This window comes from Bubalus kerabau, chromosome 12 (assembly GCF_029407905.1).
Source record: "Bubalus kerabau isolate K-KA32 ecotype Philippines breed swamp buffalo chromosome 12, PCC_UOA_SB_1v2, whole genome shotgun sequence".
NCBI classification, from domain to species: Eukaryota; Metazoa; Chordata; class Mammalia; order Artiodactyla; family Bovidae; genus Bubalus; species Bubalus kerabau.
The window spans coordinates 71,670,854-71,689,234 of NC_073635.1; the positions used below are offsets into that span (position 1 = coordinate 71,670,854).

The window sequence follows — 18,381 nt, forward strand, 5'->3', positions numbered from 1 at the left end:
GAAATGTTTTGTCCCAGGCATCCTTAGTTGTTCATTTTGTGTTCTTGATACTAATTGGAAAAGTAACCTTTTATTTCTAGATTTTACCTGTCACTTTGTTCTTACCTCTCAACATTGCACTTCAAAATTGTCCCCTCAGTTCAGTTCAGTTCAGTCCCTCAGTCGTGTCTGACTCTTTGCGATGCCATGAATCGCAGCACGCCAGGCCTCCCTGTCCATCACCAACTCCCGGAGTTCACTCAGACTCACGTCCATCGAGTCAGTGATGCCATCCAGCCATCTCATCCTCTGTCATCCCCTTCTCCTCCTGCCCCCAATCCCTCCCAGCATCAGAGTCTTTTCCAATGAGTCAACTCTTCGCATGAGGTGGCCAAAGGACTGGAATTTCAGCTTTAGCATCATTCCTGCCAAAGAACACCCAGGGCTGATCTCCTTCAGAATGGACTGGTTGGATCTCCTTGCAGTCCAAGGGACTCTCAAGAGTCTTCTCCAACACCACAGTTCAAAAGCATCAATTCTTCGGTGCTCAGCTTTCTTCACAGTCCAACTTTCACATCCATACATGACAACTGGAAAAACCATAGCCTTGACTAGACGGACCTTTAGCTCCATTATTCTGTTATAAATAAATGATGCTGTGAATGGCATTGAAACATGTAAAATATCATGTATGAAACGAGTTGCCAGTCCAGGTTCGATGCACGATACTGGATGCTTGGGGCTAGTGCACTGGGACGACGCAGAGGGATGGTATGGGGAGGGAGGAGGGAGGAGGGTTCAGGGTGGGGAACACATGTATACCTGTGGTGGATTCATTTTGATATTTGGCAAAACTAATACAATTATGTAAAGTTTTAAAAATAAAATAAAATTAAAAAAAAAAAAAGAAATTTACCTATTTCAAGCCCTTTGTCAGGCTTTAGACATAACAGCATAAAAATGGCTTTATCTCCAGCTAAGTTAAGGGTCTGTTCAATTAAATTCTTTGCTTCTAAATGTACCCTGAAGATTTATTTTTGGTTTTTGGTATTATAGCATTAATGGCATTAATGGTAGCAGATTCTTTTTATTATCTAATTCTTAGAAATACTGTCACCTTGGAATGTATGGTTGGTTAGGGAAACTGAGGAAGGACAGAATTTGGACATGTCACCTGGTCTCTAGTCTTTCCCATTTTATGGTTTTCCTCTATTTCTTAGTGTTGATCACTGAGGAAGGCTTTCTTATATCTCCTTGCTTTTCTTTGGGACTCTGCATTCAGATGAGTATATTTTTGCTTTTCTCCTTTAGCTTCTCTTCATTTATCAGCTATTTAAATAACCTCAGATATGCAGATGACAGCACCCTTATGGCAGAAAGTGAAGAGGAACTGAAGAACTTCTTGATGAACATGAAAGAGGAGAGAGAAAAAGCTGACTTAAAACTCAGCATTCAAAAAACTAAGATCATAGCATCCGGTTCCATCCCTTTATGGCAAAGAGATGGGAATACAATGGAAACAGTGACAGACTTTATTTTCTTGGGCTCCCAAATCACTGCAGATAGTGACTGCAGCCGTGAAATTAAGACACTTGCTCCCTGAAAGAAAAACTATGACAAGCCTAGACAGCATATTAAAAAGCAGAGATATTACTCTGCCGAAAAAGCTCTGTCTAGTTAAAAGCTATGTTTTTTTTTCCAGTAGTCATGTATGGATGTGAAAGTTGGACCATAAAGACAGTTGAGTGTCAAAGAATTGATGTTTTTGAATGGTGGTGTTAGAGAAGACTCTTGAGAGTCCCTTGGACTGCAAGGAGATCCAACCAGTCCATCCTAAAGGAAGTCAGTCCTGAATATTCACTGGATGTACTGATGCTGAAGCTGACACTCCAGTACTGTGGCCACTTGATGCGAAGAGCTTATTCATTGGAAAAGACCCTGAAGCTGGGAAAGATTGAAGGCAGGAGGAGAAGGGGATGACAGAGGATGAGATGATTGGATGGCATAACTGACTCTATGGACATGAGTTTGAGTGAGCTCTGGCAGTTGGTGATGGACAGGGAGGCCTGGCATGCTGCAGTCCATGGGGTCGCAAAGAGTCAGACATGACTGAGTGACTGAACTGAACTGAACTGTCACCTGGTCAGTCCTAAAATGTTATCATCAGCACCTGATCTGCAGATGTGAACATATGTGTCCTCTGAACACAGCAGCTTTGTTACTATTATCAAAATATGTTCATTTGTTTAATGCTTTACTTACCGATTTGTTGTTTAGTCGCTCAGGAAGCTCAGGCTTCCATGTCCTTCACTATCTCCTAGAGCTTGCTCAAATTCATGTCCATTGAGTCATGCCATCTAACCAGCTTATCCTCTGTTCCCCTTTCTCCTTCTCCTTTCAATCTTTCCCAGTATCAGGGTCTTTGCCAGTGAGTCAGCTCTTCACATCAGGTGGCCAAAGTATTGGGACTTCAGCTTTAGCATCAGTCCATTCAAGGAATGTTCTGGGTTGATTTCCTTTAGGATTGACTTGTTTGATATTCTTGCAGTCTAGGGACTCTCAAAAGTCTTCACCAGCACAACAGTTCAAAAGCATCAATTCTTCAGTACTCAGCCTTCATTATGGTCCAACTCTCATATCCACACATGACTTCTGGAAAAATCATAGACGGATCTTTGTAAGAAAAGTTATGTCTCTGTTTTTTAACACACTGTCTAGGTTTGTTATAGCTTTTCTTCCAAAGAGCAAGTGTCTTTTACTTACCAATATCTCCTGGTAAATTTCTATAATCTCAAATTTTTTTAATTTTATTTTATTTTTAAACTTTACATAATTGTATTAGTTTTGCCAAATATCAAAATGAATCCGCCACAGGTATACATGTGTTCCCCATCCTAAACCCTCCTCCCTCCTCCCTCCCCATTCCATCAAATTTTTCTGTTGGTCAATGTCTATGAACAAATCTCTAAAATACTTTTATGAAGCAATGTTTTGTTCATTGCTCCCCAATTTTCTAGTTTTGTCCCACTCTACTCTCCCGCCTTCTTTTACAGCTAAAATCAGACTGATGGTCTATCAGTTCCCCAAATTCAGTATTCACTGTCTTACAATGTTCCCTCTCTAGACTTCTGGCTTTGTCTAAGGTGCCTATAGTGGAAATGGTGAGATGGTGGGACTTGGGGTAGATAAGGAAGTGAAGCCAAGTGGACTGCATGATGGATTGAACATGGGATCTGAATGCAGAGAAATAAGTTGATGTAGGTCTCTGGGTACAGAGACGGAGTATCTGGGTGAGTGGGGAAGACAGAAGGAGAATGGAGATGCAAGGGTTCTCTGTTGAGCCTGTCACCTTTGTGATGAATGACCTTGTTTCCAGGAAAGGATCTTACCCTTCACTGTGGAGCAGCCCTTCCCACTCCTGTGTTGGGAGACCTTCAGTTTAGGGCTCCCTGCTTGAGGTCATCAGGGATGTCACAGGGAGGTCCCACCAGGAGATGTAAATTTGGCCACTTGTTTATACCTTGTTCTGAACTGGTTGTGGTTGCTGACTCCTCTGGTAGGAACGGCAGGATTAGACCTCAGGGCACCAGGAGACAGGCATCCCCCAGTTACAGAGTTGGGGATTGTCCTCTGTGCTCCATTCACCCCAGATGTAAAGCTTGGATATTTTTCTAGAGCTTCTGGTTACCAGTTGGCTTTCACTTCAGCAAAAACATCACCAGTAATGTTCTTTCTCAAACCTTTAATTTTTGAGGCAATCTTATTTTTATTGCTTGCTTTAGAAATATAGACATACCTTGTTTTATTGTGCTTCCCAGATACTGCATTTTTACAAATTGAGAGCTTGTCATATGCCTGCATTAAGCAAGTCTATGGGTACCATTTTTCTAGCATCATTTGCTTACTTTGTGTCTCTGTGTCACCTTTTGGTAATTCTCACTATATATCAAACATTTTCACTATCATTGCAGTTGCTCAGTTGATCTGTAACATCAACGATCTTTGATATTACTACTATGACTTACTGAAGTCTCTGATGATAGTTAATATTTTTTAGCAATACCTTATTTTTAAGTTAAAGTCTGTACATTATTTTTTTTCAGGCATAATGCTATCGTACACATGCTTGGGTACAGTATAATGTAAACATTAACTTCCACGTGCCTCAGGAAACCATAAAATTCATGTGACTCACTTTATTGTGATGTTCATTATATTTTGGTATTCTGAACCTGAACCCGCAATAGCTCTGTATGTATTTTCTTTCTGGAAAGCAAGTGATTGTCTGTTCTGAAACCTTTAAGGATGTAAAAAGAAGTCAATCTGCTGCAAAGTCTAATGCTCCAGAGGTTGGGCCACCAGCCAGGAGGAGGGGCTGTAGAAGTGACAGATGTTTGATTTTCTTTAATGTTTGATTTTCTTGAATCAAGACATTTCCCAATGCTGTGTATCTTATAAATAGCCCTCAAAGCTCAGAGTCTGAGAGCTAAAAGCACTAACTAATGATAACAACCCCAAAGGCCCTGGGCAGAATATAAAATGCTACAGACTCTTCAGTTCCAGTAATCATAGTCATGATTAAAACTTTCATTTTCTTCCTTTCCTATAACCATATGATGATGAAAGGCTGGGTTAGGCCTTTGTGTGCCTAGTAAAACAGAGTAATCAAACCATTTAAATACTACCAATCCTACACTCAAATTCTCCCTGTCCTGCCCCTTTTTGAAATATTGTCTGAGTTATGTGTTACTGGGAGACATTGTGTGCTAATGGGTGTCTTTCTGCTGTTAACAGGTTTTTGATTCAGGGAAACGGGAAGAATGTTATCCACCATATGACTTGCTGCAAGATAGAAACAGCCTATTTTACAAGATGGTACAACAACTGGGCGAGACAGAGGCTGCTGACCTTGCTAAAAGGGCAAAATAGGTGAGCTTGCTGAGGGAAGCTGTAATTAAAATTCACCTCCAGAGTTCACTCTTCACAGGCTCTCCACCAAGGGTCTGGGTAGAAGCACCCTGTGTTCTTTTCAATAGAAGCCTCGAGAGAGGAAGCTTCATGACTGGGTCTTAACAACACAGGGCAGGTGGAAGGCAGGTCTGCTGAGAATCTGCAGCGGTGCTGGGGGTGGGGTTGGGATGTGTGCACCCTTCTGTGTGCATGCACTGGTGCCTGAGACAGAAATTTTGGATTCAACTTTCCACATGTTTGGACTCTGGATTTAGATTCTCATGGAACATAGAACATTCTCATTTTGCAGACCCTTTACATTCATTCTGACTGGTGCTCAGCACATTTGTGATACAAGTTCTGTCAAGGATATACAGGAAATTTGAGAGTTTAAGGGAAAAAAACTTGGAAGATTTTGATTCTAGGAAGATCTTCCAGAGAAAAGTAGGTCTTTTCTATTTCGTAATCTGTAAAGAAAACTCTTACCTGATATTATTACTATCTTCTCAAATCTTTGTTGTTTAGAATTAGGTCCATTTGCCCCCCATGTTTCCTCTACCTTCTAGAAGGTGAAATTGTCATCAGTACAAATCAAGAACTCACAATACATTCACACTGTAGTCAGAGTGGTGCTTGAAGGTTTACAAAGCACTTTCACAGAGATGAGGTGTGTGAAGTACTAGGCATGGTATGTGGTATGAGGAAGGGGCTCAGTGAGTAACATTCAGGTCACATGGTATCTTCCTAATAGAGGTATAGTGGTAACCAAGGTCTGGCTTAAGAGAGTCTTTCTGGAACAAGGTGGGAGTGGGATTCGGATTGATTGGAAGATAGAGGGAGGGAAGGAAGGTCTAATGTTCATGCCCCTTAACAAGTGGTTCAGGGTGGGATGTGGCTTCCCTATTGAAAATTTATCTCTGGGTGTTAAATTATGGATGCATTTTCCCTTCTTCATACTTTTCTGCACAGAGGGGGAGTTGCTAAGGGAGGCTGGGTGCTGTCCTAGGTTCTGTGTCGAGCCTGAGAACACTTCTCCTGTCACATGGTAGCCAACATAGGGCCAGTCACTGAAGTTCACAGGGTGGCAGAACCTAACTCTTAGATTTCAGTCCTGCCAGTGGCTCAGGTCACCTCTACAGAATGAAATACATTTCTGAATTCTCATGCCATCTTGACATTATTTCAGCATACTCTGCAACCTCTTAGGAGGCTAAACTGTCAGATTATCAGTTTTTTGAATGTGCAAGCATCAGGTATCAATGTATTGTTCAGAGCTATAACATTGGGAGCATTAGCCTAAGTCACAAGTCTTTCACTCTAATAGAACAGAATTCATTCATCTGAAAAGAAAACCCAAAATCTGGTAGAAGATGCTTCCACTTCTTGAACTCCTAGCTCAGGTGAGCTGATCACTGTCTGCTTGACCCTTTTTGGATGATTCATGAAATAGTAGAGAAAGCCCTTTTAGATACATAAAGCTAAAGGGGGCAATAGTTTGTTAGGGCTGCCATACAAAGACCAAAGAGTAGGCTACTTAAACAGCAGAAACTTATATGTTCACAGCCCTGGAGGTTGGAAGTCTGAGATCAAGGTGTCAGCAGTGTTGGTTTCCTCTGAGGTCTTGCTCCTTGTCTTGTAGACACCACCTTCCCTCTGTGTCTCACATGCTCTTCCCTCTGTGTGAGCCTGTGTACTGGTTTCTTCTTATGAAAACTCTAGTCTGTTAAATTAGGACCCACTTGTATGATTTCATTTAAACTTTATTGCCTCTTCAAAGATACTGTCTCCAAATACAGTCACATTCTATTGTACTGGGTGGTTAGGACTTCAACATGTAAAATTGGAGGTGAGAGGGTAAAAGGCAAGAAGACCAGGGGACTCAAAATGGAGGGAATAGGCTGCAAGCATCATTTTTTATCTCTCTCTCAAGCTGTGGGAGGAAACAAAGTACTAGTGTTATATTATTTTCCCCTTCTCTATACAAATTTATATTGGCAGAAAAAGAAATGCAACAAGGCAAAATGATTGAGGAGGCCTTACAAATAGCTGAGAAAAGAAGAGAAGCTAAAGGCAAAGGAGAAAAGGAAAGATATACCCATTTGAATGCAGAGTACCAAAGAATAGAAAGGAGAGATAAGAAAGCCTTCCTCAGTGATCAATGCAAAGAAATAGAGGAAAACAATAGAAATGGAAAGACTAGAGATCTCTTTGAGAAAATTAGAAATACCAAGGGAACATTTCATGCAAAGATGGATACAATAAAAGACAGAAATGGTATGGACCTAACAGAAGCAGAAGATATTAAGAAGAGGTGGCAAGAATACAAAGAAGAACTATACAAAAAAGATATTCATGACCCAGATAATCACGATGGTGTGATCACTCACCTAGAGACAGATATCCTGGAATGCAAAGTCAAGTGGGCCTTAGGAAGCATCACTACAAACAAAGCTAGTGGAGGTGATGGGATTCTAGTTAAACTAATTAAAATCCTAAAGGATGATGCTGTGAAAGTGCTGCACTCAGTATGCCAGCAAATTTGGTAAACTCAACAGTGGCCACAGGACTGGAAAAGGTCAGTTTTCATTCCAATCCCAAAGAAAGGCAATAGCAAAGAATGTTTGAACTACTGCACAATTGCACTCATCTCACATGCTAGCAAAGTAATGCTCAAGATTCTCCAAGCCAAGCTTCAACAGGATGTGAACCATGAACTCCCAGATGTTTAAGCAGCTGGATTTAGAAAAGGCAGAGGAACCAGAAGTCAAACTGCCAACATCCGTTGGATCATCGAAAAAGCAAGAGAGTTCCAGGAAAACATCTACTTCTGCTTTATAGACTATGCCAAAGCCTTTGACTCTGTGGATCACAACAAACTGTGCAAAATCCTTCAAGTGATAGGAATACCAGACCACCTGATCTGCCACATGAGACATCTATATGCACGTCAGGAAGCAACAGTAAAATCTGAACATGGAACAACAGTCTGGTTACAAAATCAGGAAAGGAGTACATCAAGGCTATATATTGTCACTCTGCTTATTTAACTTATATGCACAGTACATCATGAGAAACACTGGACTGGATGAAGTACTAACTGGAATCAAGATTTCTGGAAAAAATATCAATAAATTCAGATATGCAGATGACACAACCCTTATGGCAGAAAGTGAAGAGAAACTAAAGAGCCTCTTGATGAGGAGAGAGGAGAACTAAAAAGTTGGCTTAAAGCTCAACATTTATAAAGCTATGATCATGGCATCTGGTCCCATCACTTCATGGCAAATAGATGGGTAAACAATGACAAGCTTTATTTTTGGGGGGGCTCCAAAATCACTGCATGGTGACGGCAGCCATGAAATTAAAAAACGCTTGCTCTTTGGATGACAAGTTATGACCAACCTAGACAGCATATTAAAAAACAGACTTTGCTTTAAAAACAAAGGTCCATCCATTTAAAGCTATGGATTTTCCAGTAGTCATGTATGGATGTGAGAGATGGACAATAAAGAAAGCTGAGCACCAAAGAATTGATGCTTTTGAAATGTGGTGTTGGAGAAGACTCTTGAGAGTCACTTGGACAGCAAGGAGATCCAACGAGTCCATCCTAAAGGAAATCAATCCTGAATATTCATTGGAAGGACTGATACTGAAGGTGAAACTCGAATATTTTGGCCTCCTGGTGTGAAGAACTGACTAATTTGAAAAGGCCCTGATCCTGGGAATGATTGAAGGCAGAAGGAGAAGGGGATGGCAGAGGATGAGATGGTTGGATGGCATCAGCGACTCAATGGGCATGAGTTTGAGTAAGCTCTGGTAGTTGGTGATGGACAGGGCATCCTGGCATGCTGCAGTCCATGGGGAGGCAAAGAGTAGGCCAGGACTGAGCAACTGAACTGAACTGATACAAATTTAAAAAGAGGTTTCTTTTAAAATTCTGTGTTTCCGTAGGATACCTGGTTCCACCTGAATTTAACTTTTCTCAAACCTTGAGGTAACCAATGCATTTTTCTTATGAAAATATTTGTCTTAAACTATGTTAATGAGCTATGTATTTACCTAGACTCTGTCTTCAAGTGGGCTCCCCCTAAGACTCAGAATGGACTTGATAAACCAGAATGTTTTACTCATGCAAATACTCTCTTAAGCTATGTCAATGAGACAGTATTTGCTGAGAAACCTGCCTTTCTTCAAGATTCATGTCAATCATTTTATGGCCAGGGACAACTCACCTTGTGGCAATGTTATGTCAAAATGCAAGTTGTATGTGAGGGGCCTGGTGCCAGTCTCTGAGTTTTGAGACATTTCCTTTCTCTAATTAGCAGACTGCTAGTAACTATATGGATCTTCCCTGTAGCTCAAACGGTAAAGAATCTGCCTGCAATGCAGGAGACCTGGGTTAGATCCCTGGGTCAGAAAGATGCTCTGGAGAAGGGAATGACTCATCCACTCCAGTACTCTTGTCTGGAGAATCCCATGGACAGAGGAGCCTGGCAGGCTGCAGTTCATTAGGTTACAAAGAGTCAGACATGACTGAGTGATGAACACTACTACTACTAGTAGCCATATAACATCCACCTAAGGGGACACTCTTTCTGTTCCCTTCTGATGTCTGTGTCAGAAGTCAGAAGCTTTGTCTATCTCTTTTATACTTTAATAAGACTTTATTACATAAAAGCTCTGAGTGATCAAGCCTCATCACTGGCCCCAGATTGAATTTTTCTCCTCTGGAGGCCAAGAATCATGGTGTCTTTCATGGTTCAGCAACAGCCTTTCAGAGGGGACACAGTTCAGCTCCAAGAATAAATACCTATCATCCATTCTGTTCTGTAAAGAAGCAGATCAGGTTGAAGTTTTCAGAAGTTTCCTTGTTCCCAGTGGTCCACTGGAGAAGGGAATGGCAAATCACTTCAGTATTCTTGCCTTGAGAACCCCATGAACAGTATGAAAAGGCAAAATGATAGGATACTGAAAGAGGAACTCCCCAGGTCAGTAGGTGCCCAATATGCTACTGGAGATCAGAGGAGAAATAACTCCAGAAAGAATGAAGGGATGGAGCCAAAGCAAAAAGAATACTCAGCTGTGGATGTGACTGGTGATAGAAGCAACGTCTGATGCTGTAAAGAGCAATATTGCATAGGAACCTGGAATGTCAGGTCCATGAATCAAGGCAAATTGGAAGTGGTCAAACAAGAGATGGCGAGAGTGAATGTCGACATTCTAGGAATCAGCAAACAAAATTTAACTCAGATGCCCATTATATCTACTACTGCAGGCAGGAATCCCTCAGAAGAAATGTAGTAGCCATCATGGTCAACAAAAGAGTCCGAAATGCAGTACTTGGATGCAATCTCAAAAACAACAGAATGATCTCTGTTCATTTCCAAGGCAAACCATTCACTATCACAGTAATCCAAGTCTATGTCCCAACCAGTAACGATCTCTGTTCATTTCCAAGGCAAACCATTCACTATCACAGTAATCCAAGTCTATGTCCCAACCAGTAACGCTGAAGAAGCTGAAGTTGAATGGTTCTATGAAGACTTACAAGACCTTTTAGAACTAACACCCAAAAAAGATGTCCTTTTTATTATAGGGGATTGGAATGCATAAGTAGGAAGTCAAGAAACACCTGGAGTAACAGGCAAATTTGGCCTTGGAATATGGAATGAAGCAGGGCAAAGACTAATAGAGTTTTGCCAAAAAAATGCACTGGTCATAACAAACAGCCTCTTCCAACAACACAAGAGAAGACTGTATACATGGACATCACCAGGTGGTCAACTCCAAAATCAGATTGATTATATTACTTGCAGCCAAAGATGGAGAAGCTCTATACAGTCAGCAAAAGCAAGACTGGGAGCAGACTGTGGCTCAGATCATGAACTCCTTATTGCCAAATTCAGACTTAAATTGAAGAAAGTAGGGAAAACCACTAGAACATTCATGTATGACCTAAATCAAATCCCTTATGATTATATAGTGGAAGTGAGAAATAGATTTAAGGGCCTAGATCTGATGAACTATGGACTGAGGTTCTTGACATTGTACAGGAGACAGGGATCAAGACCATCCCCATGGAAAAGAAATGCAAAAAAGCAAAATGGCTGTCTGGAGAGGCCTTACAAATAGCTGTGCAAAGAAGAGAAGCAAAAAGAAAGGAGAAAAGGAAAGCTATAAGCATCTGAATGCAGAGTTCCAAAGAATAGCAAGAAGAAATAAAAAAGCCTTCCTCAGTGATCAATGCAAAGAAATAGAGGAAAACAACAGAATGGGAAAGACTAGAGATCTCTTCAAGAAAATCAGAGATACCAAGGGAACATTTCATACAAATATGGGCTCAATAAAGGACAGAAATGGGATGGACCTAACAGAAGCAGAAGATATTAAGAAAAGGTGGCAAGAATACACAGAAGAACTGTACATAAAAGATCTTCACGATCCAGATAATCACAATGGTGTGATCACTGACCTAGAGCCAGACATCCTGGAATGTAAAGTCAAGGGGGCATTAGAAAGCATCACTACAAACAAAGCTAGTGGAGTTGATGGAATTCCAGTTGAGCTATTCCAAATACTAAAAGATGATGCTGTGAAAGAGCTGCACTCTATTTGCCAGCAAATTTGGAAAACTGAGCAGTGGCCACAGGACTGGAAAAGGTCAGTTTTCTTTCCAATCCCAAAGAAAGGCAATGCCAAAGAATGCTCAAACTACCCTACAGCTGCACTCATCTCACACGCTCGTAAAGTAATGCTCAAAATTCTCCAAGCCAGGCTTCAGCAATATGTGAACCATGAAATTCCTGATGTTCAAGCTGGTTTTAGAAAAGGCAGAGGAACCAGAGATCAAATTGCCAACATCCGTTGGATCATGGAAAAAGCAAGAGAGTTCCAGAAAAAACATCTATTTCTGCTTTATTGACTATGCCAAAGCCTTTGACTGTGTGGATCACAATAAACTGTGGAAAATTCTGAAAGAGATGGGAAGACCAGACCACCTGACCTGCCTCTTGAGAAATCTGTATGCAGGTCAGGAAGCAACAGTTAGAACTGGACATGGAACAACAGACTGGTTCCAAATAGGAAAAGGAGTACGTCAAGGCTGTATATTGTCACCCTGTTTATTTAACTTATATGCAGAGTACATCATGAGAAACGCTGGACTGGAAGAAGCACAAGCTGAAATCAAGATTGCTGGGAGAAATATCAATAACCTCAGATATGCAGATGACACCACCCTTATGGCAGAAAGTGAAGAGGAACTCAAAAGCCTCTTGATGAAAGTGAAAGTGGAGAGTGAAAAAGTTGGCTTAAAGTTCAACATTCAGAAAACGAAGATCATGGCATCCAGTCCCATCACTTCATGGGAAATAGATGGGGAAACAGTGGAAACAGTGTCAGACTTTATTTTTCTGGGCTCCAAAATCACTGCAGATGGTGACTGTAGCCATGAAATTAAAAGACACTTACTCCTTGGAAGGAAAATTATAACCAACCTAGATAGCATATTCAAAAGCAGAGACATTACTTTGCCAACAAAGGTTCGTCTAGTCAAGGCTATGATTTTTCCTGTGGTCATGTATGGATGTGAGAGTTGGACGGTGAAGAAGGCTGAGTGCCGAAGAATTGATGGTTTTGAACTGTGGTGTTGGAGAAGACTCTTGAGAGTCCCTTGGACTGCAAGGAGATGCAACCAGTCCATTCTGAAGGAGATCAGCCCTGGCATTTCTTTGGAAGGAATGATGCTAAAGCTGATACTCCAGTACTTTGGCTACCTCATGCGAAGAGTTGACTCACTGGAAAAGTCTCTGTTGCTGGAAAGGTTTGGGGGCAGGAGGAGAAGGGGACAACAGAGGCTGAGATGGCTGGATGGCATCACTGACTCGATGGACATCATTCTGGGTGAACTCCGGGAGTTGGTGATGCACAGGGAGGCCTGGTGTGCTGTGATTCATGTGGTCGCAAAGAGTCGGACATGACTGAGTGACTGAAGTGAACTGAACTGTTCCCAGTGTGTAATAGAGGTGTCGTTTTTTCTATTTGTGAAATCACCAAATATAGCCCAGAAGTTATAAAATTCTCATATCTGACCTGTAGGAGCCTGGTCCAGTTTGACAGATTGAGCAGGCACTTAGCAGCCATATGGCCTTGTGTCCCCCAAGTCTCTGAGCCTCTACTTCTCACCTGTGTGTAGATCAGGGTTACAGCCCTGCTGTGTTCTTCACACTTATCACAGGGATTAGATGAGAGAACAGATGCTTAAGTGCTTTGAGAATATAGAGCGTTTTATGGTATAAAAGTGGGATCTTTTTGTTAAAGTCTGTATGTAGAAATGTTGCTTCCCAATAATAAAACAAATATACCCATAGTTCTTCTAGGTCACTTTAGAGACTCTAAATCAGGGGTCCCCAACTGCTAAATATCCTTTGCAGTATTCAGTTTTCAGACCATGAAACAAAGTCCTTTTCAGTAAAAAGTTGCTAAAAGTAATATTTTCTTTATAAAAAATTCTATTGAGAAGAGTTATGGAGAAAACAACCAGATGATTTTGGAATGACTGTTAAGCAGAAGAAAATGAAATCAATTTTCTTTGGTTCCTTTAACTGTTTTTAGTTTCACAAAAAAAGTATATAAGCATATAATCACCAAATATGTCTAGCTTAATAAAATGGAGGAGAATGATAATATGCAATTAACCTCCCCCCTACTCCCACACAAGGCTTTTTTTAAGTGCTTCCATTAAAATGGAAATAGCCTCAGATTTTAGCCAGTGCGCTCAAGCATTCTGGAGGGCTTATTTTTCTCCTTAAGTAACATTTAAATATATAGCATTTCATATGCAGAGCAGGATATGTTAGCAACAAGAGAATAGGAAAGTGCACTTACTAGGAAGGTAGATGTCCTGTTTCGTGTGTGAAGTTCATTCTGTCTCATGATAACTTTGTTTACAGCACCCACAAATGCACTTGCAGTCAGGTTTTATAAAAGAGATCTGGAATCATGTGTCTAAGCAACCCAGTTTGTGACACAAGTCAGACTCGCATAGAGGATACATTTTCTGTTTTAAAAACTCAAACAAAACTTTTCACACTGTTCTTTGAGGAAAAAGAGTTACACTTGAAGTTGTTTATTGCCCAAACATGTTCAGAGATAAGGTTTCACAAGCCTTGACATTATTTTATTTTGTATTGTGCATCTGTAAGGATCCCAGATACAACACAGCTACTAAAAACTGATGATTGTGGAACTTGACAGCACTTCCTTTCCTTTGTGTTCTGATTATACACTGAAAAACTACTGATATACTGAAAAATACTGATATAGCTGTATCTCTTCCAGTTCAGCTAGAATTTGGTGAATTCAAGAGCTGTCCTATTATTGGGTATCATCTTATGTTTTAGAGAAGTCTCTTGTTTAAGTCATTGTTAAAGCGTTTGATTCTCTTTTCATTCTTGGGACCCAATGTCCACAGATCACATCTCTATAGGCTCTATAACTGTTTTGCCACACAAATTAAACACCAGGATATTTCATATATATATATGCCAGTGCTTTAGTGCCTGTAAATCAGAGTTTATAAAATATAAAGATAACAACCTGATACTAATATCCAAATTTGTTGTGCTCCTTTTATGTGTAAAAATGACAAAACCTGTTCAGATGCTAGATTTTCTATCCTGTTACCCTGTTTTTAATTTATTTCAGGGAATAAATGATTTTGCTTATCAATTTACTGTAATGATAAAGCATGTCTGTGAATCAGAATGATCAGAAATCTAGGAGATCTACAGGTTTTTTGGCATTAAGTCCAGCCCCACTGAGGGTTTTAATGGGGCTGCTTCCTCCATAGAATAAATACAGCCCTGGTTTTTTTAAAACTATGCCTCCAATAGTAATATGATTGTTTCACATGAAGAAGGAAACCTAGAAATGTGTTGCCTTAGGAGGAGGACTTTAAAACTTTTAAACATGTTATTTTTGTCTTTTTCTCCCTCAGGTGTACTTCAAAAGGAGATAGCCAGATGTTACTCACAGTGACCTTGTTGTTATGAATGTTTCCAGTGGACAGCCCTCAGCCTGAACAATTTTTGAGTCAACATTGTGATTCTACCATGAGTTTATGTCTACTACAAAGGATTTTTTCCAATAGGTTTTGCACTGCATAAACTATATTCTGCTTTTTTTACACCAGCAACAAATATTTTCACATTACAAGATGTTAGTTCTCCAACTTCACTCATTGATTTCAAGCTCTTGAATAAAGATTTATTATGTTTGTTTAAATGTTATATTACTTGCTTTCTTATCCAAATCAAACGTGCAGGCCACCAATAAAAGCTGTCTCCCAGGTTTTGTGTCTTGGGAGACTCTAAAGCTAAATTCATTTTCTAAGATTTGAGACAAAGTTGTCACAGATTTTTTTTTTACTGTTCCCAGAATTCCATATTACTTTCCAATTATATCAGGAATTCTGTTTACTTGAAGACTGTGTGAAGTTGCTGTTTTGTGTCACCACTTCCTTTAGGATCAATTTTTCTACTAAAAGACCTCTGGTTAAAATACTGTGGAGAAATCTGATAGGAAAAACATATAATATACTATAGTTTAAGTAACAACAACAAAAAAATAATAGCTATATGGTTAAATATAATACAGAAGGACAATATTATATGTTCTAAAAGAGAAGGAAGAGAAAATATGCTTTCTCAAAGTAGGAGCCCTTCTAGGGGATTTGCTAATGAAGCACAGATGTATGCTAGACTGTCATCTAGATAGATGATTGTATTTTATTTTTTACATTAGAAATTGTAGTAAAGTATATGCAACATAAAATTTACCCCATATAACCGTTTTTAGTCACACAATCCAGTGGCATTAATCACATTTACAGTGTTGTGCAGCCACACTGTCTGGGGAACTTTTGGTAATTATATGCTTCCTCTTAAGTGAGTTATTTCTGCAGAGTCATTTTGATAAGTTTCCTTTTTCTAGGAGGAATCTGTTTCATGTGAGTTTTGAGCTTGATTGACATAAATTTATTCACAATATCTTATATGTTTAATCTCTGCCACATCTCTAACTGTGTTCTTTTGGCTTTTTAATTTTCTTTTAGCCCTCTTTTTTTAAGAATAATATTGCATAACTTTTTCCTGTTTTCAAAGAATCAACATTTTGCTTGATTGATGTTCTTATTTTCACTAGTTCATCATATCATTCTTTCTTTCCTTCAACTTTTCCTTAACTTTGAGATTTTTTTTCTCTAATTCTTAAATTGAAAAGAGATTAGTAATGTCATCATTTTTCTAAAATAAGTATATAAAGCTGAATTTTTCTTAAGATCCACTTGAGCTGCAACCTGCAAGTTTTGGTATTTACCACTGTCAATAGCCATCAGTTCAGTTCAGTCGCTCAGTTGTGTCCGACTCTTTGCGACCCCATGAATCACAGCACGCCAGACCTCCCTGTCCATCACCAGCTCCCAGAGTTCACCCAGAATGACGTCCATCGAGTCAGTGATGCCATCCAGCCATCTCATCCTCTGTCCTCCCCTTCTCCTCCTGCCCCCAATCCCTCCCAGCATCAGAGACTGTTCCAGTGAGTCAACTCTTCGCATGAGGTGGCCAAAATACTGGAGTATCAGCTTTAGCATCATTCCTTCCAAAGAAATCCCAGGGCTGATCTCCTTCAGAATGGACTGGTTGGATCTCCTTGCAGTCCAAGGGACTCTCAAGAGTCTTCTCCAACACCACAGTTTAAAAACATCAATTCTTTGGTGCTCAGCCTTCTTCATAGTCCAACTCTCATATCCATACATGACCACAGGAAAAACCATAGCCTTGACTAGACGAACTTTTGTTGGCAAAGTAATGTCTCTGCTTTTGAATATGCTATCTAGGTTGGTCATAACCTTCCTTCCAAGGAGTAAGCGTCTTTTAATTTCATGGCTGTGGTCACCATCTGCAGTGATTTTGGAGCCCAGGAAAATAAAGTCTGACACTGTTTCCACTGTTTCCCCATCTATTTCCCATGAAGTGATGGGACCAGATGCCATGATCTTCGTTTTCTGAATGTTGAGATTTAAGCCAACTTTTTCACTCTCCACTTTCACTTTCATCAAGAGGCTTTTGAGTTCCTCTTCACTTTCTGCCATAAGGGTAGTGTCATCTGCATATCTGAGGTTATTGATATTTCTCCCGGCAATCTTGATTCCAGATTGTGTTTCTTCCAGTCCAGCGTTTCGCATGATGTACTCTGCATATAAGTTAAATAAGCAGGATGACAATATACAGCCTTAACGTACTCATTTTCCTATTTGCCATAGTATTATGTATTTTCTAATTCCTAATTGAATTCATTAACTATATCTTTTACCCATGGGTTATTTATAAGTATAATGTTCTCTAAATTTCAAATGCTAATTGATTTTTTCTTTTAGATTGAACCACGTAGAACTGCTAACATCCAGTCTTTTTATAAGCTATAAAATGACACTTTCATATGGTTCAACATATAGTTGTCTTTTGTTATTAATATATAACTTAATTTCATTTGGTTAGACTACACTAGATTGTGAATTTTAAACCAAAGGTAACCACATTCACACTAAAGGTCCTTGTTTCTACCATTTTTTATTTTATTGGGGGGTTTTAAAATGTTATAAGTACATGTGTAACCAGTAATTTTCAATAAAAATCCTCCCCCAATACTGGAATGTTTTCTGATACATGTTGCAGGCTGGTTCTCTGGGATGAAGACTCAGATGGAGTTTAGTGTTGGGATATGTATCAGGGTTGCCCTTGGGGTCAACACTGTGGAATCAGGAGGGAAGAAACAGGCTAAAGCAGAGGGGAAGATCAACCTGTAACTCTGGCCAGACGACTTGAGTTGACCCCATGTGAGTTTGGAGTGATGATGGCCCTTTGGGTTGTCCTGACACATCCAATGACCAGGTCTTTATACCTCCACCTGGATGGAACATTGCACATAGGCTGCCCCCACAGGGGCTGGTGATTTAAGGTTGCCCACTGGCAGCACTTAGAGCTGCTGGACAACAAGTCCTTGAAAGGAGGTCAGGACAGCATGTCTCCATGTCCTCCCTGGGCATGTATCACAGCTCCAGAGGTAGGTGATGAGGGTGTACTGTGGAGGAGACTCTTGATGACTGATGTTTAAGTCAAAATGATGCCTCAGTGATTACCCTGAAGACCCTCTGTTCTAAAAAATAGAGGAGAATGTCCATGTAGGGGAGATATCATCATTGTCCAGGGTCAGCCCAGTTGTCACCTCTTCTAGGAAGTCATGTTAATATCAGTCGTCATCCTAGGTAACTCGGATTTGTGTATTACCCTGAGCACCTCTCGTGTTAAACTGAACCATACTTGGTTAGTGTCCTGTTGTCACCATCTTGAGGTACTTTATTTTTAAACAAGTGGCCTGTTCTTTCTGTTATGA

General features: G+C 40.1%; 1 protein-coding gene across 1 annotated transcript in view; it reads left to right on the top strand.

Annotated features, from left to right (window-relative positions):
* Positions 1 to 15,213, top strand: part of LOC129624242 (ATP-binding cassette sub-family C member 4-like) — a 194,663-nt gene extending 179,450 nt beyond the window's left edge. The window contains exons 30-31 of the mRNA XM_055541903.1: positions 4,774 to 4,908; positions 14,927 to 15,213. Of these exons, the coding sequence (XP_055397878.1) occupies positions 4,774 to 4,908 (135 nt within the window). The 3' untranslated portion in view covers positions 14,927 to 15,213. The remainder of the gene's footprint in view (positions 1 to 4,773; positions 4,909 to 14,926) is intronic.
* The last annotated feature ends 3,168 nt before the right edge of the window (positions 15,214 to 18,381 follow it).